Source organism: Canis aureus, chromosome 1 (assembly GCF_053574225.1).
Source record: "Canis aureus isolate CA01 chromosome 1, VMU_Caureus_v.1.0, whole genome shotgun sequence".
In the NCBI taxonomy this organism is placed as follows: domain Eukaryota; kingdom Metazoa; phylum Chordata; class Mammalia; order Carnivora; family Canidae; genus Canis; species Canis aureus.
Window position 1 is genome coordinate 13,779,655 of NC_135611.1, and position 26,106 is coordinate 13,805,760.

The window sequence follows — 26,106 nt, forward strand, 5'->3', positions numbered from 1 at the left end:
CTGACCAAATGCCTGGGCTTTAGCAATTCTCATGACAGTCATTATCTAGAGTTCAAATGGTGTCCTGAAAGATGAAGTGACTCAAGTCCCAGATCTCATGATAAGCTTGCAACACATGAATGGTTTTTGCCAATAACAGATGGCAATGGGCAACTTTGAAGAAAAGCTGACAATCCACTACACAGCAGAGACCATATAGTCTGAACCAAACAGCAGGGTATGTCTTCTGTGAAGTGCACTTTGGATGACAGACCATAGAAGGGTGTGGTGTACTGGAAATTCCAGCTCCTTGTACCCATGTGACCTTTGGCAAGCTCTATCTGTCCTATTTGTTTGTTTGAAAAATAGGGAGAATTTTAGGAAATGTATAGTTGGGAGGATTCTAGGTAACATATACAAAGTACTTAGTATATAGTAGTCACTTAATAAATGCAGTTATTATTGTAATAACTGATTGAGGCAGCCCTGGGAAAATCCAGGATGTATGAGAACTGTACGTATACGAGTCTTTTATTTACATATTACCTATTACTCAAGGTCCACCTCAAAATCTTCCCATTTTCACTGTCTTTCATATTATCACAAGCCCATATTGATTTTTTTCCTTCTCAATAATATGCTTTCATCATATATTTTGATGAATATATGATGATGAATATATGATGAATATGCTTTCATCATATATTTTACTGGATTCTCTCCACTTTTTATATATAACTTTATATTGTCACTTCTAAGTCACTCCTACAAGACCTTTTCCTGAGCAAGAAAACAAGCCATGCTGCCTAAAATCCCAAAGATGTAATACACTGTAAAAAACCTGGTAAGCACTTGAGAAATATATGCTAAGTTAATTGTGGTCCAAGTGGGATTTTGGGTTGGCCATGACTATAAATATCCTTCATACGCAGGTGGACATTTCCTAAATTATCTTTTGGAAAAAGTCTTTTCGTATTTGCGTTTCACCATGATCTGTATGGAAAATGAAAATCCTATTTATGTCACAAAATTTCAGTCGCTTTGCCTTTGTTGTTAAATATAGCCATGGCCCTGTGACGGTGGAGCATAAAGATGCAGAATCTGTGTGCTGAAATAAGGAGACTTCCCTGTTCATGGTAAATACAGTCAGCCACCATCACGATTTATAGAACCACTTCTATTCTCTATTTCCATTTATCTGTGTTGGGGACACTCAGTCTCCATCTTACTGGATGCCCTGACCCACGGATTAACTGCCAGATGGGGAAGGGCAAGAACCGCAGGCAGCACGGCATAATAAAGTCCTTTATACAAACAACATCTCATGCATCCCCTCACCACACACACACACACACACACACACACACACACCCCTACCTATGGCTACAGGAAAAGTCATATACATTGTCAAGGCTAGACTTAGGGTATAAGTATATCCCTTTGCCTCATCCCTTCCCATTCAAATGCCCAATGCTCCTCTGAATCTCCCTTTTGTTTTGACTCCTTCACCACTAACAAAAGCTGTTCTTAGCACAGAAGCAGTGATATTTGTCATTTCTTTTAAATCTCAATCGGTTTATTAGCATCACTTTTCCGGAGAAACTTGTACTTGGACATCCAATTTTGGAGAAAAGGGTTGGTCCCTCCATAAAGGATTCAAACATCAGAAGTAGGTGGAAGGGCAGCCGGTTTAGCGCCGCCTGGAGCCCTGGAGCCCGGGGCGTCGTGATCCTGGGGACCGGGGATCCAGTCCCGCGTCGGACTCCCTGCATGGAGCCTGCTTCTCCCTCCTCCTGTGTCTCTGCCTCTCTCTCTCTCTCTGTCTATCATAAATAAATAAATAAATCTTTAAAAAAAAAAAAGTGACACGGGCAGGGGGAGAAGCGGGCTCCATGCAGGGAGCCCGACGTGGGGCTTGATCCCGGGTCCCCAGGATCACGCCGTGGGCCAAAGGCAGGTGCTAAACCGCTGGGCCACCCAGGGTTCCCAAAGATGAAGGATCTGAACCAGTGCATGCGGGCAGAAAAATGTGAGACTCCACAAAGGAAAGGTCCGACTGACGCTTGAAAGTCATCTTTATTTATCCAAGCAGTACACAGGCTGGGTTTCAGGAACGAGGCTGAGGTGGGCGCTGAACACTCCGTGTGGCGATCATCTTCTCCCAAGCTCCGCACTTGAGCATCGTGGAGCGCGATATCGCTGTGCACCCTGACATGGTTCAGCCTGCGGTCATCACGTTCCGGGCTGACCCAGAGAGGAGATCGTGGGCATCAGAAGGAAGCCGCCGGGGAGGGAGGGCGACCTGGGTTCAAAGTCCGCGGGGCCTGGGCCAGCACCCCCCAGGGGCTCAGCACACGTTGGTCGGATGGAAGAATGGATGTTGTGGACGTGGTTACACGGAGAAGCAACAGGAAGCGCTCTGACACGTCCATCCTAGAGAAGCTGTAAGATTAACTTACACAATTAACTGAATGGATACGTTTTCCTCAAATTTACCAGGAGGGCAGAAGTTGGAGGTATTTGAGTGTGGCTTCCTCAGTGTCCCCACATTGGGAGTGGCTGGTCTGGTGTCCGGGGTCGGGGGCGGGGAGCTCTGCTATTGGAGTGGGGACAGAGGGCCCTAAGTTACATTGGGGCTGATGGAGCTCTCTCAGGCTCAGCTCCCCTTGTGGAGGTGGGGCATCCCCGCTGGATCCTTTGGTCTCCCAGTCTGCTCTCCCCGGGGTGATGCCCCACAGGTGAAGAGAAGCTCCAGCAAATGAGGAGTTTTTTTACTAAGCTCTTCCTTCCTTCCTTCCTTCCTTCCTTCCTTCCTTCCTTCCTTCCTTCCTTCCTTCCCCCTCCCTCCTTCCTTCTTTCTGTCCCTTCTTCCTTCCTCCCTTCCTTTCTCTTGCCTTCCGTCCACATCTCCCTCCCTCCCTTGCTTTCTTAGAACTGAGCTATTTACTCCAATCCCTCTGCGGCAGCCCTGTGGCAGAGCCACTTGCCCGGACTAGAGTTGTAGAAGGGGGTGAGAAGGCCACGTCTCACAGTAGAAAGGTAGAAAGGCAAGAGCTATGGGAAGTGGGCTCTTGTGGTAAGTCTGGTATTTTCTAGGAAAAGTATACCTACCAGTTCTTAAAGGAGTCATGGGTATTCTTGGCTCTTTTGCCTGTCCTTGCAAAGTATCATCAGCTTCTCACGTTTCCTAAAATTATGTGTTAGAATTTTGATTGAGATTCCGCTGAATCTATATATTGGTTTAAGAGGATTTTTATATATGTATATATAATCTGTTTATTTGATGCTATCATGTGGAAAGGATATGGATGTATACTTTCCTTCTAGGCTTTGGTGCCTGCCATTTTCTGGGATTCAGAGGTTCAAGGGTCAGAGCTTCAATGACAACATAATGGGGGGCCCCCTTCTTTTTTTCAGGAGGCATTTCTCAAAGGCAGAAAGTCCCTAGTCCATTTCCACAAATCCCAGGGTGCAGAACAATAGAGTCTTGGAGGAACCAGACCAAAGAACCTTGAATCCTTCTTTGTCTATAATAGGGGTCTTGTGCTCTGTGTGTGAGTTCTTAGAGGTCACCCGTTCTTGCATTCACTTTCATCCAGGGCAGATCAATAGGACTCACCCGTGTAGAGATCAGATGACATGATTTCCACTCACTCTTCTCTACCTTGTGTCCCTCGTCTTGCTGTTTGCTCTGTGGCCACAGACCAAATTCCATGGAGAAACCAGTTATAAAGGTAGAATTCATTCAGGCCGGCTAATTAGGAAAGAGAGGAAAGAAACTGGTTTTCTGGTAAAGATGATCTTGCTAAAGTTATCTCTGGCCTATGAAGGCGATTTACAAGGAGGAAGGTAACATACAGAGAATAGTACGGTAACCATGTTGTGGGTGAAAACGCCATCATGGACAAGGCTTACCCTCCAAGCTAAATGTTGATTGGCATTGTCTTGAGTTCCCAACATTCACCAAGTCAAGCTCCTGGGGATCGATTGTTCTGGCAATTCTGGATGATATCAGAATCGTCCCACTCACAGGGAAATCATCTCTCCAGGATAGGATTTGTGAATCACGGAGGTCTGGTTGGAGTTGGCTGGAAATGTTGGGGAGGATAAGACTCTCAAGTCTCTGAATGGCTGGAAGGGGGAGTAGGAGCAATGAAGGAATTGGAATAACGGGGAACAGGAGCGAGAAAAAAAGAGCGGGGGCTGGACGTTTTGGAAGGAATAGAGCCAGATTTGGGTGGGGAAACCTGTAGGTTAGGACGGCAGGGAGGGACAGCACTATGAATAGGAGGGAAAGAGATAGGTTTCTGAGTTGAGAGAGGTGGCCGAAGCTGGCTGAATCTGGTGTTCTGTGGACGAAAAGAGTTACGCATAAGAGGAAACAGGATTGAACAATGACAGGAGAAAGGAATAGTGTAGATAGAGGAAGCCCAGGGTTGAGAGGAGGAAGGAATGGAGTGGGTAGGTGGAGCCTGGGGTCCAGAGGAAGAAGTAATAGAGTGCGTAGGTGGAGCCTGGGGTTGGGAGGAGGTAGGAATGGAGTGGGTAGGTGGAGCCTGGGGTCGAGAGGAAGAAGTAATAGACTGGGTAGGTGGAGCCCGGGGTCGAGAGGAAGAAGTAATAGACTGGGTAGGTGGAGCCCGGGGTCGAGAGGAAGAAGTAATAGACTGGGTAGGTGGAGCCCGGGGTCGAGAGGAAGAAGTAATAGACTGGGTAGGTGGAGCCCGGGGTCGAGAGGAAGAAGTAATAGACTGGGTAGGTGGAGCCCGGGGTCGAGAGGAAGAAGTAATAGACTGGGTAGGTGGAGCCCGGGGTCGGGAGGAGGGAGGAATAGACTGGGTAGGTGGAGCCCGAGGTCTAGTGGAAGAAGTAATAGAGTGGGTAGGTGTAGCCTGGGGTCGAGAGGAAGAAGTAATGGAGTGGGTAGGTGGAGCCTGGGGTCGGGAGGAGGAAGGAATAGACTGGGTAGGTGGAGCTCGGGGTCTAGAGGAAGAAGTAATAGAGTGGGTAGGTGTAGCCTGGGGTCGAGAGGAAGAAGTAATGGAGTGGGTAGGTGGAGCTCGGGGTCGGGAGGAGGAAGGAATAGACTGGGTAGGTGGAGCTCGGGGTCTAGAGGAAGAAGTAATAGACTGGGTAGGTGGAGCCTGGGGTCGGGAGGAGGAAGGAATAGACTGGGTAGGTGGAGCCCGGGGTCGGGAGGAAGAAGTAATAGAGTGGGTAGGTGGAGCTCGGGGTCTAGAGGAGGCAGGAATAGAGTGCGTAGGTGGAGCCTGGGGTCTAGAAGAAGAAATGCGAGGCAGCTTTTTTGTCATTTCTCCAAACGGCGTTTGGCTAGTTACTCATCTTGACCAAATGAGTAACTGGACAAAGGTCAGACTTACCCCATTATTTATGTCACACGCCAGCCCTCGCGTCATCCCCTGCCTCAATGCCCATTATGACATATGTGTGCCCCTCCCTCTGGGCCCCTCAACAGGCTCACCAGCCACGGACATGGCCCCGGGTGGGAGGTTGGAGAGTGATCCCAGGAAATAGCAGACAGAAGAAATGCCATAGGAGTCCCTAGGCCTTGGGAGAACATGTAGTTTTGCCCCTCACTTGGCAAAGATAGATCAAAGGGCTGTGCTGCACTCAGGGGCTGGGCACCGAGAGGATGCATGGGAAGCAGGTGTGGTCAAAGTGGGAAGCGCATGCCTCCAGCTAGTTAACTTACTCCCTTCTCCAAAGCCCTCGTACATCACTTAGGTCACTCCATGAATATCAGTGATATTACTAAGAAGTCCAGGTGAATACCTGGAAAACTTCCTGTTTCCTTAGACGGTTTCTTGATTTCCTGTTTCTTGAATCTCCTGGCTTTAACTGTAACCTGGATTTTCCATGAAAATACTGCTTCCTTTGCATATGTCTTAGATAGGGACCCTTCCTCCCAAACTCTACAGTTCTTCGAGGTGGGGATGTAGAGTATTTTCCTTGTTTCTTCTGACACCTTCAAGCTATTATTCCTCTTCCTCATTAGGAAATCACTTGTTCCATAGAAACTTTGCTACTCACCATTTCCCTGGCACTCCAGATCTAGGTACCTGTTTTTTTCTATGAAAAACTTGCGCTTATCTAAGAGTCTTAGTCTTGAGTCCATCATCTTTTTTTATTAAAAAATATTTATTTATTAGAGAGAGTAAGCCAGAGAGAGAGAGAGAGAGAGAGGAAGAGAGAGACAGTGTGAGAGAGAGAACAAGCTGGGGAGGGGCAGAGGGAGAAGTAGAAGGAGATTTCCCACTCAGTGTGGAGTCTGACATCGGACTTGATCCCAGGACCCCAGGGTCATGATCTGGAGCAGAGGCAGATGCTCAACGCACTGAGTAACCCTGGCACCCCTTGAGTCCATCATCTTGAGTGACGTCAGTGTCCATCTAGATGATCTCGTTGAATCTACAGTGTCCATGTAGATTCAATGCTTTGGCTTCTCCTTTGATTTCTTTATCAATAATATCCACCCATCCATTCTACCTCAGCTGCTTATGGCCATATCTGGTGTTTTCCAGTACCCAAGAATTATCCCACTTCTGAAACCATGTACTCATACATTGCATTTTCTGACTACTACTTCCTGAGCTTACCATGTAATCACTGAATTGTTCTTACTTCATGGGGCCTACAACCACTGACTCTTCCTTTCTTCTTATGGATTCTGATTCCTGTTATCTTGATTTCTCTCCTCTCCTACTTCAGAATCTAGGATTCCTAATTTCAATGATTTTCTTACCATAGTCTGTGCTCTCTTGCCAGATCTTTTTATTCTTTCTTGGGCAGAAAATCCCCAGAATGACAGATTCCAACAATTTGACATTCTGATGTTGACGAATGCTGCTGAAAAAAAATGTCATACAATGAGGAAGATACAAAATAATACCCATGATTATCAATACCTGTAAGACTGTTCATGGTGAGAATTTTTATTAGAGTTAGAGAAATATGCGAGGCAACCTTGATGCACGTCAATAAGGACTTAGGCAAATTGTGGTGCGGCCATGAGAAAATCCTCCGCATCACTTGCCATCAGGGAACTACGAATCAAAAGCACAATGAGATCCCACCTCACACCAGTGAGAATGGGGAAAAATAACAAGGCAGGAAACCACAAATGTTGGAGAGGATGTGGAGAAAGGGGAACCCTCCTGCACTGTTGGTGGGAATGTGAACTGGTGCAGCCACTCTGGAAAAGTGTGCGGAGGTTCCTCAAAGAGTTAAAATTAGATCTGCCCTACGACCCAGCAATTGCACTGCTGGGGATTTACCACAAAGATACAGATGCAATGAAACGCCGGGACACCTGCACCCCGATGTTTATAGCAGCAATGTCCACAATAGCCAAAGTGTGGAAGGAGCCTCGGTGTCCATCGAAAGATGAATGGATAAAGATGTGGTGTATGTACACAATGGAATATTCCTCAGCCATTAGAAACAACAAATACCCACCATTTGCTTCGCCGTGGGTGGAACTGGAGGGTATTGTGCTGAGTGAAATAAGTCAATCGGAGAAGGACAAACATTATATGGTCTCATTTGTTTGGGGAATATAAAAAATAGTGAAAGGGAATAAAGGGGAAAGGAGAAAAATGAGTGGGAAATATCAGAAAGGGAGACAGAACATGAGAGACTCATAACTCTGGGAAACAAACTAGGGGGGGTGAAAGGGGAGGTGGGGGTGACTGGGTGATGAGCACTGAGGGGGGCGCTTGATGGGATGAGCACTGGGTGTCGTTCTATATGTTGGCAAATTGAACACCAATAAAAAGAATTTATATAAAAAAATCAAAATAAAACTGATTAAGTCTATGCACAAGCTGTTTCAGCCCTGTATACGTACTCAGCAGAAATGTGTACACACATGTGTCAAATTAACTGCATATTCTGTTTCTCTCATGCTTTGCACCCTATATTTTTAGTGCCAAATCTTGGAGATCCAAAGAGTCCAGTCTCTCAAATTCAAGTATATGCAAACAAAAGCTTGACTTTCAAGGCTATTGTATAGAAAATCCATTGAGGAGCCTCAGCACTGTTCGATAGCATACTCTTTCTTCATGAAGGCAGTGTACACAGAAAGCCTAGAAGGTGGATATTAGACATCAAGGGGACATATAACCCTCAAATATTATCTCCAATTATCATCTGATACACTTAAAACTTATAAAGTAAGCCAACTGAAAATATACAATAAGGAATTACTTATACAATCCTGCTATATCCTGTAAATGAATACTGGACTGTTCTTAAGAATTATTCAATGTATATTAAGTACACAAATCAAGTCTAACATGACATATGTAATATGATCCATTTTAAAATAGAAATTTAAATACATGTGTATATATATATGTGTGTGTATATATACATAGGAAAATCCTGAAGGATATTGGCATAATCTTAACAAAGAATAGAGTTAAGGGAAGAATTAATGATTTTTTTCTTTATGATTACCTATAATTTCTAATGTTTATACCACTGAGCAAATTTTGGTAAATGTAATGTCTACATCTTCAATGGATTTAAGAGGGGAGATCCTATTCCATTATTACTGTTAAAATTTGCTCCCATTTTTTTTCAGAGCACAGTTTCTCACTTTAAAAATATCCAAAGTGAGGTCCAGAGAGTCCAGTTGGGTAATTTAATTATACATCAGTAAAAAATTTTTATCTGAACCAGTTAAATCTTTATCTGAACCAGTTAATAGGTAGCGGATGTACAGTATATTCACATTCCACTGTCTCTTAACCACACTCCATTGTAAGTGCTATGGAGTCTTAAGAATGAAAAATAAAGCCAAGAGTATAGTGATTGGGCCAAATGGGTAATAGAGTAATGTAGAGCAGAAGGAGATGCTAAAGTTGGTGAGCAAAGTTTGAGGATATAGAAGATTTACATTGTCTCCAAAAACTCTCCTCAAAGTTATTTATTAACTACAAAGGTATAAGAAGTAACTACAATGGAGAAACCTAGTAACCATCACATTCTCCAAGTGACCAAGGTAAACGTAACCAGCAATAAAACATATCAACATCCTGAACACCCAGACGTGGTGCACAGACAAGGATACAACATCAATTCTTCTGATTTTCTTACCAAAAATACATTATCTGACTCCAACTAGAATACATTGGACAGATCCAAACTAATGGACATTCTGTAAAATGATGGATCAACAAAAACTGCCAAGGTCATGAAGCAGCAGGAAAATTAAGGAACATTTACAGAATGGAGGAGACTAAGAAAAAATTGCGAAACCCTGAGTACAGCCCTAGAACAGAAAGAGGAGATTAGTGGGAAAAAATGGGTAAAATTCAAATAAGGTTTGTAGTTTAATTAGTAAGACTGTGCCAAGGTCAATTTCTTATTCTTGATATCTCTGGTAAGGTAATGGAAGATGTTAACATTAAGGAAAGATGAGTGAGGGATGTAAAGCAACTCTTTGTACTGTGTTAGCAACTTTTCTGTAACACTAGCATTTCTTCAAAACAAAAAGAAAAATGAAATCCTTACAACATGAAAAAAAGAAAAAAAAAAAAAACCTCAAATATTTTTGAGTCCTAGCTAAGCCAGATACTGTCCTAGTCATTGTCATGAATGAGGCAGCCAAATGCCCTGCTGATTTATATACTTTTCATAGATACTGTAGACATTGAACAAATAGAACAAATGGAACTATTAAATACAAATTGAGGAGTGCCTGAGTGGCTCAGTCACTTAAACACCTGCCTTCAGTTCAGGTCATGATCCCAGGGCCCTAGAATCAAGCCCCAGGTTGGGCTCCCTGCTCAGCGGGGAGTCTGCTTCTCCCTTTCCCTCTGCCTGAAGCTCCCCGTGCTGTGCTCTCTCTCCGAGTGCCAAATAAATAACTTTAAATAAATAAGTAAATAAATACAAATTGAAAGAAATTTAAGGAATAGAAACTTAATAAATATTTATGATGCCTAAATGAAATAGCCCATAAACTATTTTACCGGTAGGATACAAGATGAGATTTACAAATTAAATACTGCACATCCAGCAGTCCCTCTGCTCCCTCCCGCCGCCAAGTCTGCCACCTAGTGATAGGAAGGGAACTGCAGCAACACATCTAAGGTCCTTAAGCAAGTGTCAGTTGGCTCAGTCTACAGAGGAGCTAGGGCAGAAGCAGAGTTAGAACCCAGGCCTCTAAATTGCCAATGTAACCCTCCCCCCAACTTTCACAAATGTACCAAGTAGCATTATAACAATGGCACAGAGGACAAGACATAGACTCTGAAGTCAATTGGCTTGGCCTCGATTCTTGGCTCTGTCACCGACAGTGGAACCCTTAGGCAAGTACCTGACATTCTCTAAGTCTCAAAGTGACCAAGTGTCATCACATATAGTTGTGGGGATCAAATTGGTAAAATATTTTAAATGGTGCCTGGCATATAGTAATATCTCAATAAATATTAGTTCTCATCATTGTTGTCATCATGGTCTCCCACAAGCACACATTATGTTTTATATACATCTCATGTTATTGCGTCACCCACCAGGAGGAGCCCAAGACACACTAATATTGTACCTTAGTGTAAGAGAGGTACCTTAGTGTAAAAGCTGAATAAAATTTAGCTGTAATTGGAAAATCTGGTTACATTAAATAACACTATGAAACTTTGTTTTAGAGATCCCAGAAGACTCTTTACCATTTTTAACAATTTTACTTAATTTGAATAGTGTCCTAACAAACTGGCAGCCAGTAAACTGTTCAGCTCTATTATCAACACCTTGTACTCAATTAGGTTGGACTTTCCCTCCTTCTTTCCCTCCCACTTTGCAATGGGTCAGCTGACTTCAGTGGTCACGAGTCTCCTAAACTGTGGCTTAGATGTTCTGGGGAACCCAGCTCAACACAAGGTGTATCTTGGGGTGCCTGGGTGGCTCAGTGGTTGAGCATCTGCCTTCAGCTCAGGGCATGATCCCAGGATCCTGGGATCAAATCCCACATTAGGCTCCTTCAGGCAGCCTGCTTCTCCCTCTGCCTGTGTCTCTGTCTATCTCTATGTCCCTCATAAATAAATAAATAAAATCTTAAAAAAAAAAAAAAAAAACAAGGTGTATCTTAAACCATCTCATGTGGGAGTATACAGGCTCTTTTATCTTCACCTTCTTTACCAGAAGAGACTTTGTATGCAGAAATAAAACATTTTTTCCACATTGTTGCTTGAGATCACCTTAATTTAAGTATAGAACAATCCTATTAGAATTGTCAGATGTGCTCTGCTGTGGGCCAAGTTCACTGCATTAGCCCCCATTCAGCATATATCACTCAGATCAATGAATGTTCTTCACTTTCCAAATCAAGAACAGAGTAAACACAAGAACATTGAAGTATTTAAGGAATTAATTCCTTAATTGATTCAACTGACATTTATTGAGCAAATATTATGCTCTAGGCATTATTGACATTGAGACAACAAAAAAGATTTTTTAAAAAGCAGCCCTTATAAAGTGCATATACTAGTGGAGAAAGAATGTCAATAAACAAATAAATAAATAAAATATAAACAAGAGTGATAAATGCTAATGAGAAAAGCAAAAGAGAGAAGAGGGATTGTGAGTGTGTAATGAGGTTGCAAGTCTGAAGGCTGATATCTGTAAGTGAAGACTAGGAGAATGCCCAGGGTCCCAGAAGGACCTGTGGCCCTCACAGGAATCTGGGTGGTATAGGCATGTATGAAAAAGTGATGAGGGAGCCCGCTGGAGCCTCTTTGCATGAGGACCCAAAGAGCACCCTGAAAAGAATTCATATTCAGGAGGACAGTTGGGGTATCCCTGACTCAAGGACCAGGTTTAGAGATAAAGGGCAATTGTGCAAGCATCCCTCCTGTATGCACATGTCATGTTCCTCCCACACTAGAGCCTGAGTCCCAGGGCAAAAAACGTCTGATGGGAGAGTCCAAATAGCCTCTGCATCATCCTTCAACAAGACTGGGGGAGCAACACAATTCTGTTTGGGAATAGTGGCATGGGACATGGCAGATAGTGAGTTTTCCAGCCCCAGCTTCCACTATGAGCACTGCATTGCCTCCTCACACCAAATCCTTGGGCCCACTGGACAGGAGCAGAGGTCCAGGAACCCAAGGATACTTAATCCATTGCAGTTCTGGACACAGCACCAACAGAGGACGGCACTTTTGTGGATCTACTGGCAACATCACAGGTGGCTTCTATGGTCCCGGAGAGGGAAGCAGATTCCATACTGAGCCAATCACAAGGAAGGGAATAGTGGAGGAATCCCAGAGAGCATTTGGAGCATTATGGAAGTAAGAGGTGGAACTTGAGGATCCACAATAACCAGTGAGATCAAGTGCAGAAAGAGTGTGTTAGTCTGATGTATGCTCTACAAGACCTTACAAAGATTTAATTAACAGAAAGCAATATTTTAAAAAAAATTGTAGACCACATGTAGAACCTGGAATCCTGCCAAATCCCAGTCTGGTGAATGTCAGCCAACAGCCTTATTGCCTCTTAACACACAGTCTTTTCCCACATTGATACTTGGGGAATTCTTGATGGCTGGGGGATTCTTGGCATAGACATATCAGAGCTATTGTGGGTGACTCTGACTCATGTCCACATTACTGGACAATTCCATCACCCAATTAAGCATCTTAATGACACCTTCGCTGTCACACCTAAATTGTCAAAGATGCTATCTACATAAAACCAAAATAAACCATGAGCAGTCATTGTGTCTGCACCTCTAAACTCTGCTAGTTCTGCCAAAATGATTATTAACTTGGAAAAGATTCCTTTGTGATGTATTTTATGTAGCTTATAATCTGTCTTTCCCATTATAAAGATGGCCTTGTGGAAGCCCAAGTGATGCTTCCAGAATGCAAAACTGAGCAAGTCATTTTCCTCAGAAGAAAGTCCTCATTCCCTGAAATGGCTATAGGGCTCTTGGAGCCCCCCACTCATCACTCCATCCTCATCACTTGTCCTCATAACAGTCTTCTCACAGTTACCTAACACCCAGGTGTCACTACTGCTCTGAAGTCTGTCTTCTCTGTTTATGAAGACAAGTACTGTGGCTTTTTTGATATTAGATAGATAGATAGATGATAGATAGATAGATAGATAGATAGATGATAGATAGATAGATAGATAGATAGATAGATAGATAGATAGATATGGCTTAACATGGGGCCTAGAACTTAGTAGGTGCTCAAGAAATATTTCTTCAAGAAATGAGCCAGGGTATCAATGAATAATGAAATGACAAGAATCTTTTAAAGCCATTCACTCTTGGACAGCAAATCTGGTGTTGGCTGGAGGTATACATGACTATTTGGGTCATGACTGACATGGTTTGACTATACATGGGTCTGGTTGAGGGTGGCTCAGTTTCTCATTGAGCTCTGCTTTCTCTGCCGCCACAAAGAAGAAACAAGTGCCACCAATGGAAAGAAATAAAAGGAGAAGCTTATCTCAGAAGATGACAAATAAGGAGTAAACCCCTGCAGAATGATCCTACAGCAAGAAGAAGGATGGTGCCCTCAGGAAGAGAATCAAAGGAACATGGGACACTAAAGCAAAGATTGAGAGCTGGTCGAGCATCAGTGTTATTGTTACCAGAAGAACTGGAGCCTCCTACCAGCAGCTCTTTCTCTGTTGCCGTAGGTAACTAATGGCTACTCAATAGGATAACCTCAGACCATGACTTAATATCCAGTAATTTTAAGGTAGGAAAGCCATATACTAATCATCCAAACCAGGACACTTTGGAGCATGAAATAGGAAACTATTGATTGTTACACAAGGGTAGTAGAGGTAAGCCAGGTGTGAGCCAGTCCTACCAGGATTATAGTCACGCCATTAATCCAGGACTTCAAGGACAGCACAAGGAAGAGCAAGAATCCTCAATGCAGAAATCTGAGTGGGGATTCCCCCACCCAAGATGGTCTCCACTAAATCTTCATGCCTGCCATTCCATTATGCTCCTGAAAATTTCTGAGAAAAAAAATGACAGATTTAGAAGTAAAGGGGAAAAAGCTATACTTACCAGTAAATACACAAATTTCTTTCTGTACCACTATCCAGGTGGTGATTTTTTTCACTTGGACTTTTAATTTTGAACTATTTCACATGGAGGAGGCCACTCGGATCAGAGAAACCCAAGAAAAGTTTGATGTTCTATGCTCCACTGATGCACCATGACTCCGATTGTTTTGATGCTATTTACTGGCCGTGGGGTAATACCTGGCTTCCCGGGGCATTAAGGTGTGGATATGAACTTGGTTAGGAAAGCAGCAGTTTTGTCTGAGTCACTGTCACACTGTATATACCAAACACTCATCCGGAGGCTCAGTTTCTTAAAATAAGAAGGGGAAAAAGACCACTGACAAACTCAGAAAGCTTTAAAGCACGAAAGGGAATAAAACTGACAGAAATAAAACAAAATACTCTTAGAAAACATCTAAGAAAAAAGTAGGCTTTTTGTTTTGTTTTGTTTTTGAAATTCAGGTAAAGGAAATCTTCCTCCCCACTCCCTTTTTTTTTTTTTTTAAGATTTTATTTATTTATTCATGAGAGACACAGAGACAGAGGCAGGCAAAGACACAGGCAGGGGGAGAAGCAGGTTCCATGCATGGAGCCTGATGTGGGACTCAATCTCAGGACCGTGGGATCACGCCCTGAGCCAAAGGCAGATGCTTAACCGCTGAGCCACCCAAGCGTTCCCCCACTTCCTTTTTTTTTTTTTAATTAATTTTTAATTTTTTTTTTATTTTTTTATTTACGATAGTCACAGAGAGAGAGAGAGAGAGAGAGAGAGAGAGAGAGAGACAAGCAGAGGGAGAAGCAGGCTCCATGCACCGGGAGCCCGACGTGGGATTCGATCCCGGGTCTCCAGGATCGCGCCCTGAGCCAAAGGCAGGCGCCAAACCGCTGTGCCACCCACGGATCCCCCCCCCCACTTCCTTTTTTTAAAAAATTATTCGTCTTTAAGTTTTTGGGGAGTGGTTTTAAGTTTATAGAAAAATTGAGCAAAAAGACTTCCCATGTACCTCCTTTGCTGCCCCTCCCAATTTCCCCACTATTAACATATGGCATTGGTGTCATACATTTGTTAAAACTGATGAGCCAATACTACTATTATTATTATTAGTTAAATTGGTAATTACTTAAATACATTGTTATTAACTAAAATCCATAGTTTACATTGGGGTTCACTGTTTGTGGCTGTGCATCCTATGAGATTAGAAAAACATATAGGGACATGTCTCCTCCAGTATGGTATCATATTGAATAGTTTCATGGCTCTAAGTGATGGACACTTGGGTTGTTTTCCTGTCTTGGCTATTGTGAATAATGCTGCAATGAACATCGGAGTGCAGCTATCTCTTGCATATACTGATTTCATTTTCACTAGATATGTACCCAGAAATGGGATTGCTGAATCATACAGTAGTCCTATTTTTAACTTTCTGAGGAATCTCTCTATTGTGGCCAGTAATGGTTAAACCAATTTACCCTCCCACCAACAGTGCATGAGGGTTCCTTTTTATTTATATCCTTGCCAACACTTGTTCTCTCTTTCCTTTTGGACATCACCATCCTAACAATGTGAGGTGATACCTCATTGTGGTTTTGATTTGCATTTCCCTGATGATTAGTGATGTCAAGCATCTCCTCATATACCTGTTGGCCACGTGGATGTCGTCTTTGCAGAAATGTCTATTCAGGTCCTTTGACCAATTTTTTTTTTTTTTTTACTGAGATATAACTGACACATAACATTAGCTCTTTGAAGAGTGAAAATAGCTGTGTTCTCCTCATCCCAGCCCGGGTGCCCTAAAAAGCTCTTGGCTCCATCCACCAAGAGGCTCCATTTCCTGATTCCAGCAATCAATCCAGCTCTGCTTCTCAGGGGCTGATTTAGTCACTGAATCCTCCTTTCCTAGCCCAGCACCTACATGGTGCTTCTGAAGGCCCCTCTGTGAGAAGCATGCCCTGCTGTGACTCTAATGATGACCATCAGCTCAATTCCCATCCCTCCAAGAGGACTTTGGGGTTCTAGGACAGCAGCCTGGGAGTGGGCACTCATTCTGAGTCTTTTTAACAGATGGAGGCCAGCCCCAGTGAGTGCCATGTGGCTCTGCGATGGTCATGCCCAAAGTGCTCAGTCTACATGGTACCTCTCTGCTCTTGCGCAGCACATGTCAGGTTCATGTCAAAGGACCCAGCATTCACTGGACCGGTACTATTAATGGTCTCTTCACGATGTTTAAAGTGAGAAGTAGATGCCAAGATACTCTTATTTTCCCCCACCCATCACTGTTGCTTCAAGTCTCTTCACTGTACTACACTTAACCCACTGTGCCCAGGGACTACCGGGTAATTCTGTGAAGCAGGCTGAGGTGGCTTCTTGGCTTTCTGCCATGTGACAAGTGGGCTTATAAAGGATCAGTAGGGTAGCAGGTACAGCAAGACAGCTTCTTTATAACATCTCTATTATTAAAAGTAAAGTCAGCCCCATCTTTCAGTGCCCTGATGGGAAAGGAAAACAATCACCAGCTGACACCACTGTCAATAGTAAAAGAGGGTGTCCCAGCACCTCAGGAGGAAGCTGTGGCTGATTTTGGACTGCCTCTTCTAAGAGTTAGGAAAGGGAGAATTGAGGGGCTCCTCCGCTTTGCTCACATCTCTGAGAAAGTCTGGAAGGAAGCATTTACCAAGAGGGCACTGAGAAGGCAGTAAATGTATGACAACCATTATTATCTGATTATCACCTCATGTTATCTTGAAGAGAAAATAAGGAGGATTTCTTTTTAAGAATTAGCTTTTTAAAAAGAACTTAAATAAAAATCTTTTTAAATAGAACTCTTATTGATTTGCTTTTTGCTATTTCTGAACTTTTACTCATTGCATTACTGGGGGAAAAAAAGGAGAGAGGAAGGAAGGGAGAGAGGGATGCAAAAAGAAAAATCTGTTTTTCAATTTAGGGCTAAAAACACCTGACCAATAATTCCATGAAAATATTCACTTAATTAGACCTCTCCTTATTCAGTCTCTTTTTGTAAGTCATTTAACTGCTGTGGTACATTAAAAATCTTTAAAGAAGTGAAAGCAATTTATGTATTTATTACAGTGAATACAGAATTTTGAACTAAAATTCATGATGTTGTACATGCAAGGAAAATAATATTTAAAAATCAAACCAAAGTTGAAGCCCTCAAATTGCTTTTCTGAAGGTAGATTCCTCTTGGTCAAGAGATCATACAGACGTACAAGTCAAACAAATCTAAACCTTTAAATTTAGTCTCCTTGACTTGATTGTCACCCAGATATCCTTTACATGAGGCCCCAAAGATAACAGAACCAGAGAAGCTTTTTCATAAATGTACCTTCTTCCATGATTTCTATAATCTTAAGGTCCACCAATTCAAGGTCTAAGTTGAGAGAGAGCCTAGCCCCATTTTGCAGATGAGCAGAGTGAGGTACAGAGGTGTGTGAGGGATGAACTGCTGTTAGTCATGGGTTTGTCCCTGCCCCTCCTCTGTGACTCTGAGCCTTGCTCAAGCCTGCTTGTTTAAGGGAGAGGCAAGCTTGCCACAGAAGAGGATCGTGTTGGTATGGCTGAGTCTTATGAAGAAAAGGAAGGGGTGGTTCGCCAGGAACCGAGCCCGGATGGGGAGTCTTTTCACAACAAAGCTGTCCCCAGTGGCTGCTGCCGCCTCTGTGCCCTCTTCATTGACATCCACATATGACTGGTGGATGACCTTTGATAAATATAGGCCATCAACTGGTGATATTCCAGAAAGATCAGCTGTGATCTCATTGAAGACATCTGTCATGCCCAGGGAATTTAGCAGGGACTTTAGCTCATACTTGATTTCAAGTTTGAATCTGGGAATGTGGACTTCAACTTCCCTTTCCACCATGTTAGCAGAGCTGGTCCACTCGTTAAATGTCTTCGTGTTCAGCTCCTTCTCTATCTACAAGGCAAAACACAGATGAGCCCATAGGAGCCAAACATGTGTATAAAATGCTGTTGGTTTTATAATTCCTTGTGTGAATGATGCAATGTATTGCTTTCTTTTCTACTTTGAAACGCACTGAAGTCCTCTCTGCAAAAAAAAAGGAAAAAGAATCTCGCACTTAGCCACATCTTCCCTGTTCTATCGTCTACCTTTTATCCATGTCTCATAAGTCAACGCCTCAAATGTGTATCTTATAGTCCACTGCCTTAACTCCCTGTAGGCTTCACCTACATCCCTTTCTTGCCTCTGGAGCCCTTGTGTCTCCTGGATGAATTCACCATTTCTTCTCGGTTCTCAAACCAGAAACTGTGAATCATACCCCCCATCATGAACTCGCTTCTCCTTTGGCTGTTGTGACGCCCAGCATCTCTTCATTTCATTCTGCTTCACTTTTCTCTCCTTTGCCCCCTACTGTCTCCACTCCACTACCCCTGAAGCTCAGCTCTACACACTCTTCCTGCCTCCACCTAGCCATGCAGCCTCACAACCCGGCTTCTCGCCCTCCACCCAGTGCCACAATTTTGTGTAAGCTCTCCCCTTGGGCATTTGAAACCCTCCAGCCAGCCCTCTGGCAGGCCAAATCCCATCATTCAACTATAAAAGCTGAAAACTTTTTGTCACCTTCACTCCATCCTGACAATATACAATCAGACATAAAGTAAAGGTGGTTTTTCTTCATAACTATCTTTTCCTTTTGCCTCTCTCTACCCTAATCCAAGTTACCATGACTTTGTGATGCAAATCTGTTTCACAATCTCATTCGTCTCAGGCATTTGCATGAGCTCTTCGCTCTGGTTAGAACAATGGGGCACCCTCATTCCACCTATTCAATTTCTACTCCTCCAGTGTGTGACATCAAGATTATGAGGAACTTTCTTTAATCCCCTCATTCTCTACTCTCTCTACTGCCACAGGACTTTTTGCTGTGTATTATGGTACTTATTATATGATATTTATAACTCTGTGCTGGAACCACATGTTTGTCTGTGTTTCAGAACCCACTAGAATTCTCAGCATAGAGTAAACATGCAATGTTTGGTATATGAATGAATAAACGAACAAATGAATGTATCACAAGATGATAAAGACCACTTCTAAACTGCTCCCAAAATGCTATCTCTGCTTCCAAATATCTTCCCATGGCAGCCCACCACAGGCACCCAGGGGTCCAAGGCCCTCTGAATTGGCCACAGCAGTATCCCACCTGTTCTCACGGCCACAGCCATGCCTCTCTTCCTAGAGGTCCAAATGCATACATCCCGACTCAGGTGTTCCAAGAAGCCTTCCCTATCCCCCACCCAACTGTGCCACACTGTTTAACCTCAAGCAGGCACTCCCTGACTTAGAAACCTCTGATTGTGGCCATCCCATCCGTGGGCAAGGGCAGCTTCCTCAAGATCCCAGAAGCACAGCTGGTCTCTTAAGAAACTGTTTCTCCTTCCTGCAGAGCATGGGAAGTCCTATCAAGGCCAGGGAGGAAGTGCAGTCGCTCCATATTAGTGGCTTGCCTGCTTCTCTGCTGGGCAGCCTTCGCTGCAACCAGGAAGAGGGTGTTAGACCCAAACTCCTGCCACCATCATGACCTGTCCTCAATGGCTGTGGCACTCATTTCCCCCCACAAAACCAGAATGGTAATAAGAATGGTTAGCTCATGAAAGCATTTATATAAAATGCTGGAAAAACTCAATGGGAGGAAGATGGCTTAAGCAGATTTCTGTGGACTAAGACTCTAACGAGCAATACAAGCTCATTACCACAGAAAGATGCTTCCCAAATGTCAAGTAAACCGTAGGTGTGGTATTAGTACAAGATGGTACTTTTGCCTCCTTGTGCCCTCTTTTATTTAAGAACGGATTATTCCCCCAAAATACACTGTCCTGAAGGCAGGGACCAGAGTCCCTATCCCCTCTCACAGCTCCTGGGCCAATAAATACCACTGAACCTAGAGTGTGACTGAATTAGGAACTGAGCACATCAGCATCATGGGGTACACATAGTTGGGAAGAGCGGGTGCAAGCACAAATGCTTTCTCACGTGTTAGTATTCTTTACCTGTTTTAGACTGGCTGTGCCTGCTGGAAGCAGAATAATCATGCTTAGTTTGTTGTTAACATAGGGCAGCTCAAGAACTTGCATCTGCGGCTCCTTTATGAAGGCTAATTTATATGTTCCAGTTTGATACATCATTTCCACAATTATGCTTTTACCCTATTTAAAAACAAAGGTTATAATTAGGTAGACTAGTTCTATATGTGCATGTACATGTATGTACACTGATTTTTTTGCCTAACATGCAGTTCTGTGTTAACACTAAAGGCATGGATAAAATATAAACAAGTGCCCTCATATTACTTTTCTCTGTGAAGGTTATTTTTTTATTTTAAAATAAGTCACTAAAAAAAAATAAAATAATAATAAAAAATAAAATAAAATAAGTCACTGTTAGAGCCTGACTAGTTCAAATAATACATATCATCACCTATACATAAAATACATATGTATAGTAATAAATATAATAATAATAATGTTTCACCAAAACAAAGCCAACATTACCATTTAAAATGATTTATGCGGAAAAATGACATCATGGGAACATTTTCCTTTTTAATCCAATTGGAGACTGTCTAGGAGAAAAATAGTAGTTTTGTTGTGCTGAGAAAACAGTCTACAGCATGTGTGGAAAGCATGCATGGATAGGGGAAGAGTGAGGAGAGAACAGGCTCTCTTCTCTGCCACGGTGGCCCCAATGCTAGAAGGCTCCAGTTAGGTGCCCTATGAGAAAGGTTACTGTCACCTCACGAGGAAAAATGAAAATAAAATTCAGAGAGAACACAATTACAGAAATCTATGGAAACCTAGACCAGTATTTTCACTAAAACTTTCTAAATCATCCTTTAATAATTATTGCATTCTTCAGAATTTATCATCAGTCTGAAAACAAAATACTTACCTCATTTAGCTGAAAAGGCATTTTAACTGTCTCTCTTTCCTGAAACTTATTTTGCCATTGTCCTTTGAAATATATGGCATTCACCAGGACCATTACACAAGAAGGGTCAATTGTTCCCTTTCCAAAGAGGTTTGTGACTTTTCCTTATAAAAACAAACAAACAACAACAACAAAAAACAGTTAATGTATTTGGATTTGAACTTGGGTTTATTGGTTACAGAGAGTTGAAAAGTTACTAGAAATTTGAAACCATTTCTTTTTTATTATTTTTTTATTTTTATTTTTTGTTTATTTTTTTGGAACCATTTCTTTTTTAAGACTAGTTATAAATTTGAGATGCCAGGAGAACTGCTTTATCTCCTGGCCATTGAGGCTGTCCTTGTCAAATGAAGTTTATGTCCAAGAATTGAATGCTTTGTTATTTCTAATCAGAAGATGGCATCCAATATACTAAGTAGTTAGTATAGTAGCTAATGACCAACTTGTCTTATACCTAGTTATATCCAATGCTTTCCTATATATTACTGCTTTTGTTTTAATTTTAATAATTTCTTATGGCTTCCTTTTAATATTTATCAAGCTTTATACTTTCCAGCATCTTACCACATCCAAATATTTTAAGCATTCAAAAGATTGATTCATTCTTTCAATGTACTAGCAATTAGTGTATCACAAGTATATACCAAGACTTAAAGTAAATACGCATTTGATAATCAGAATTTATAAAAATATACAAGGTGTATCTTACTTTGTAAATATACCAATTAGATTGAACACCAAACCCTCTTGGTGCACTCTGGTGCACTGCAATTTATAAAACCTTTTTGGAACATAATGTATCAATAGGAAACATAGGGATATCTGGAACATCAGACTCTAAGCTTAAATCTTTCCACTACTGTTCTAAGTAAATTAACAGATCCGAAAAAATTGTAGACCTTTCCAAGCATTTTCTAACATAATACAAAGAATTGAATAAATACATATTTCAATCTAGTCACCTATAACTAAACTTGAATAACATCCATCAGTCTGTCATCAATAAAATACTGTTGAGAGTTCATAACTGGTAAATGAAATAATAAGATACAAATATGTTAGAAATGTGGTCTTTAGGCTCAAAGAAGTATTTATTTTATATTACTGACATGCTCTTCATAAATGCAATTAGCTCTAATTTAATACTTTGATATTATTTCATCCTAATTTTATTTCTCAAGGAATCAAGGAATAAGACTGTCTACATTCATGAACCTCGGAAACTACTGGTACAATGAGTTGATGGCACAAGTACCCAGAGAGAGATTATTTCAACATGGGAATTTGTATATCTCTGGTGGGACAGATGTACTCTAAGGACAAAAAAGAACTGTAAAAAATATCTTAAGCTACTGTTATATTTTATTAGTATTGTTATTTTGAGGTCATGTTTATGTTAGATGATGTGATTTTGCAATAATATTGGTGACACTGGAATCTGGGATTTTTGACACAAGATAAAAGAAAAATAGGTATGGGGGGATGTTAAGTAAAGCTCGTATGAGTCTTAATTTTAACTGGTCATATCAGTGAGAAATTAAGCTGTATTTAATCTGAAAAAAAGTATTCACTGAGAAGGCCTATAAAGAATCAAGCTGGTATCAATGAGTACTTCTGTACCCAGATTACGGTCTCTAAATACCATGTATCATTAAAATGATCCAGGATTCCCTCAAGAAGCATGAAATTCTAGGTCAGGAGTAGGACATGAGCTTGGAACATCTGATCAAATTGGAAAGCAAGGAAGATATCAAATTCTTCCAAGGGCAGTGTCAAAAGGACTTTTGACTCCAATTTATATTCCCATAACTAAAAGGGGACAGTAAATTGAAATATCTCAAAATATTTAAATTTATGAATTCAAATGATACTTTTAAAAGAAAACTCATTGGCTGGGGCCCCTGGGTGGTGCAGTTGGTTGAGCAACTGACTCTTGGTTTCAGCTTAGATAGTGATCTCAGGGTCATGAGATCAAGTCCTGCATCAGACTCTATGCTCAGTGCAGAGTCTGCTTAAGTCTCTCTCTCCTTCTCCCTCTGCAACAACCTCCACCCTCCACTAGCTCATTCTCAAATAAATAAATCTTTAAAAAATAAAACTTGCTGACTAGAAAGAAAAAAAATTGTTTTGGAACTGATATTGAAGAGAAAGAATCTAGCTTTTTTATTGTTTTTCTAATATTAATTTCATTGTACTTAGAACAACCACTTTATGAGAAATTTCTCATGTAAAAATATTCCAGCTTATAAAGAAAGAATGCAAATATTGGAATACTGTAACTTTAAATCCCTAATGAAATAATGGATGTAAGCAATTATCATCAAAGGCCACTAACATAAAAAAAAAAAGGAGGGGAGGCATCCAGACATTCTTTCTTTCCTGATGGAAACACAACACCTCCAATGAAGAATATCTGTCAAAAGTAACAAACAAACAAGCAAAAATCACCAGAATCTTATCAAGTTTCTAAGTCTAACTGCCAATTTATGAGAAATATAAAAACAGAGAACATTATTAAATGACATTTCAAGGGGTAGTCATCATCATCTAGACTATGAGAAAATGCAGGAAAGTATTTGTTTCCTTCAACAAATTTTCTATAAGAAAAAAAGAAAAGGAAATAACTAAAAGCTCAAAAGAGAAATTATTAAAGTATAAAAACAAATGTAAAGAGATATCTTTGATAGTGCAGTTTATAACAGACCAATGAACTGGCAAGAACTATAAGGAAAGCTGAACACTTCTTTTTTTTTTTTTTTTAATTCTACATTGGGTTGTTTCTGAAGCAACTGCTAGACATAAGCAATGGAGAGGTGAAAATCTGAACAGAAAGTGACTAAAAGAGACAGAGAAACTGAGTAAAACTGTCAACATCATAAAAGGGTTGGAAAGACCAAAAACAAAGTTCAAAGAAGCAAGCAACCAACACTGAAAGGCTAAAGATGAAACATGGACACATGAGCTCAACAGAGAGTTCTGAACAATTTTTCCCTCAAGGTATAACGAAGTTTCAAAAGTTGCCCCAAGCTAGATAAGGAGAAGAGAGTGAATACTAGGAATTTAAAAACTACTCTTGGTCTCTCAGTGCTAAAGAAAATATAACTAAAGTTCAGTATCTGACAAGGTGGTATAGGTGTTTCATAATAAAGAAAGGACCAATCCACTGAGAAGATATAGCAATTTAATATCTATGCATCTAATAACACAGCTTCAAAATATGCACAGCAAAACTGGACATGACTAAAAGGAGAAAGAGAAAGATCCACAATCATAGCGGAAGATTTTAATGCAGCTTTCTCAGTAAATGATTAAAAAAAGTGGATAAAAATAAGCAAGGATATGCAAACATAGACATCAAAATTAACAAAGTTGCCCTGATAAAATTAAACATCTCACCCAATATCTAAAGAATATACATCTTTAAGTGCACATAAAAATTTTATCAAAATCAAAACATTTGTTTTACTGTAAAAAAGTCTTAATAAATTTCAAATAATTGAACGATTATATTCTTTGGTTATAACAGAACTAAAACTCAATAACTAAAAAACAACTAGAAAATAGCCAAATTTTTGGAAATAAATAGAACATTTTTAAATAACCCATGATTCAGAGACCTCTCAGTGAAAATTAGAAAATATTTTGAACTAAATTATAATGAAAATAAAACAAATGGAAAATTATGAGATGGATTTAAAATGACACCTAGAAGCAAAGCCACTGTCTTAAATGCAAAGATCTGAAAATCAATTGTTCATCTCAAGAAACTCAAAAAAGAATAGCAATACCAACATAATAAAAAGAAGGAAATAAATGATAATCATAAATATTAATGTAATAAAAAATCTTTATTAGAGAAAATACAAGTTGATTTTTTGAAAAGACTAAAAAACTACAAATCTGTAAGTCTAATTAAGAAAAAAGAAAAAAAAGGGGATCCCTGGGTGGCTCAGTGGTTTAGCGCCTGCCTTCGGCTCAGGGCATGATCCTGGAGTCCTGGGATCGAGTCCCACATCGGGCTCCCTGCACAGAGCCTGCTTCTCCCTTTGCTTCTCCCTCTGCCTGTGTCTCTGCCTCCCTTTCTCTCTCTCTGTGTCTCTCTCATGAATAATAAATAAAATCTTAAAAAAAAAAAAGAAAAAAGAAAAAAAAGAAAAATGTACAATTTAGATTTCCAGAAATTAAATGACAATACTATATATCCATAAGACATTAAGAAGATAATACTAGGCTATTATGAGCAAGTTTATGCTAATACATTTGAAAATTCAGATAAAATGGGCATATTCCTTGCAAAAACGTACACAAGAAGAAAACAGAAAATAGAAATAGGCCTCTATTTATTAAAGAAATCAAATCTCTAATTAAAATTTTCCCACATAGAAAACACCATGCACAGAGGGCTCACAAGTGTGTTCTTCCAAGTATTTAAAGAAGACAAATGCACACTAACCTTACATAAACTCTCTTTTGGAAATCAGAAAAAGAGGAGAAACATTTACCAACTAGTTTCATAAAGTGAGTATAACTTTGATACCTGAACTGACAAAAATAATTCAATAAATAAAAAACTAAGGTCAAATCCTTTCATGAGCATTGGTGCAAAATCTTTAAGAAAAATATTAAGAAATCAAATCTAGAGATAATAAAGTATAAAGCAAAAAGTATAATATACCATGACAAGTTTGGTTTATTCTAGGACTAAAAGTTTGGTTTGACATTAAAAATCAATTAATGTAATCCACTAAATTAGTATAATAAAGAAGAAAAATCATACCTCAATAGATACAGAAAAGGCTTTGAAATACAATATGGTTAGTCATTTGTGTCAAAAATTCTTAGCAAACAAGAAGTAGAAAGAAACCCTAATCTGAAAAAAATGTATTCATAAAAATACCTGCAACAAACATTATACCTAAATATATATTATTAAAACCATTTGGAAACAAGCTAGAAGTCCAGAACAAGACAACATAAGAACACCCCAGTATCAGTACTTCTGTTCAGCTGCAGTCACTAGCCAATAAGAAAAGAAAAGAAGCAAGAAAGGTTGAAGAGGAAATGACTGTATTTATAGAAAATCTAAAATAATAAACTAGAATTA

General features: G+C 40.6%; 1 protein-coding gene across 21 annotated transcripts in view; it reads right to left on the bottom strand.

The window, feature by feature from the left end:
• Nucleotides 1–2,036: 2,036 nt before the first annotated feature.
• The window catches only part of SERPINB11 (serpin family B member 11), a 91,913-nt gene continuing 67,843 nt past the window's right edge, over nucleotides 2,037–26,106 (bottom strand). For 16 of the 21 annotated variants that reach the window (XM_077890477.1, XM_077890619.1, XM_077890228.1 and 13 more), the window contains 3 exons: nucleotides 20,964–21,106; nucleotides 20,066–20,221; nucleotides 17,096–17,969 (listed from right to left, as the gene is read on the bottom strand). In XM_077890477.1, the coding sequence (XP_077746603.1) occupies nucleotides 17,550–17,969; nucleotides 20,066–20,221; nucleotides 20,964–21,106 (719 nt within the window). In that variant the 3' untranslated portion in view covers nucleotides 17,096–17,549. Of the gene's footprint in view, nucleotides 2,422–3,090; nucleotides 3,167–3,597; nucleotides 3,734–3,894; nucleotides 4,068–6,742; nucleotides 6,847–17,095; nucleotides 17,970–20,065; nucleotides 20,222–20,963; nucleotides 21,107–26,106 lie in introns of those variants that run through there. The other 5 variants (XR_013375193.1, XR_013375157.1, XM_077890068.1 and 2 more) reach the window with 5 other exon arrangements.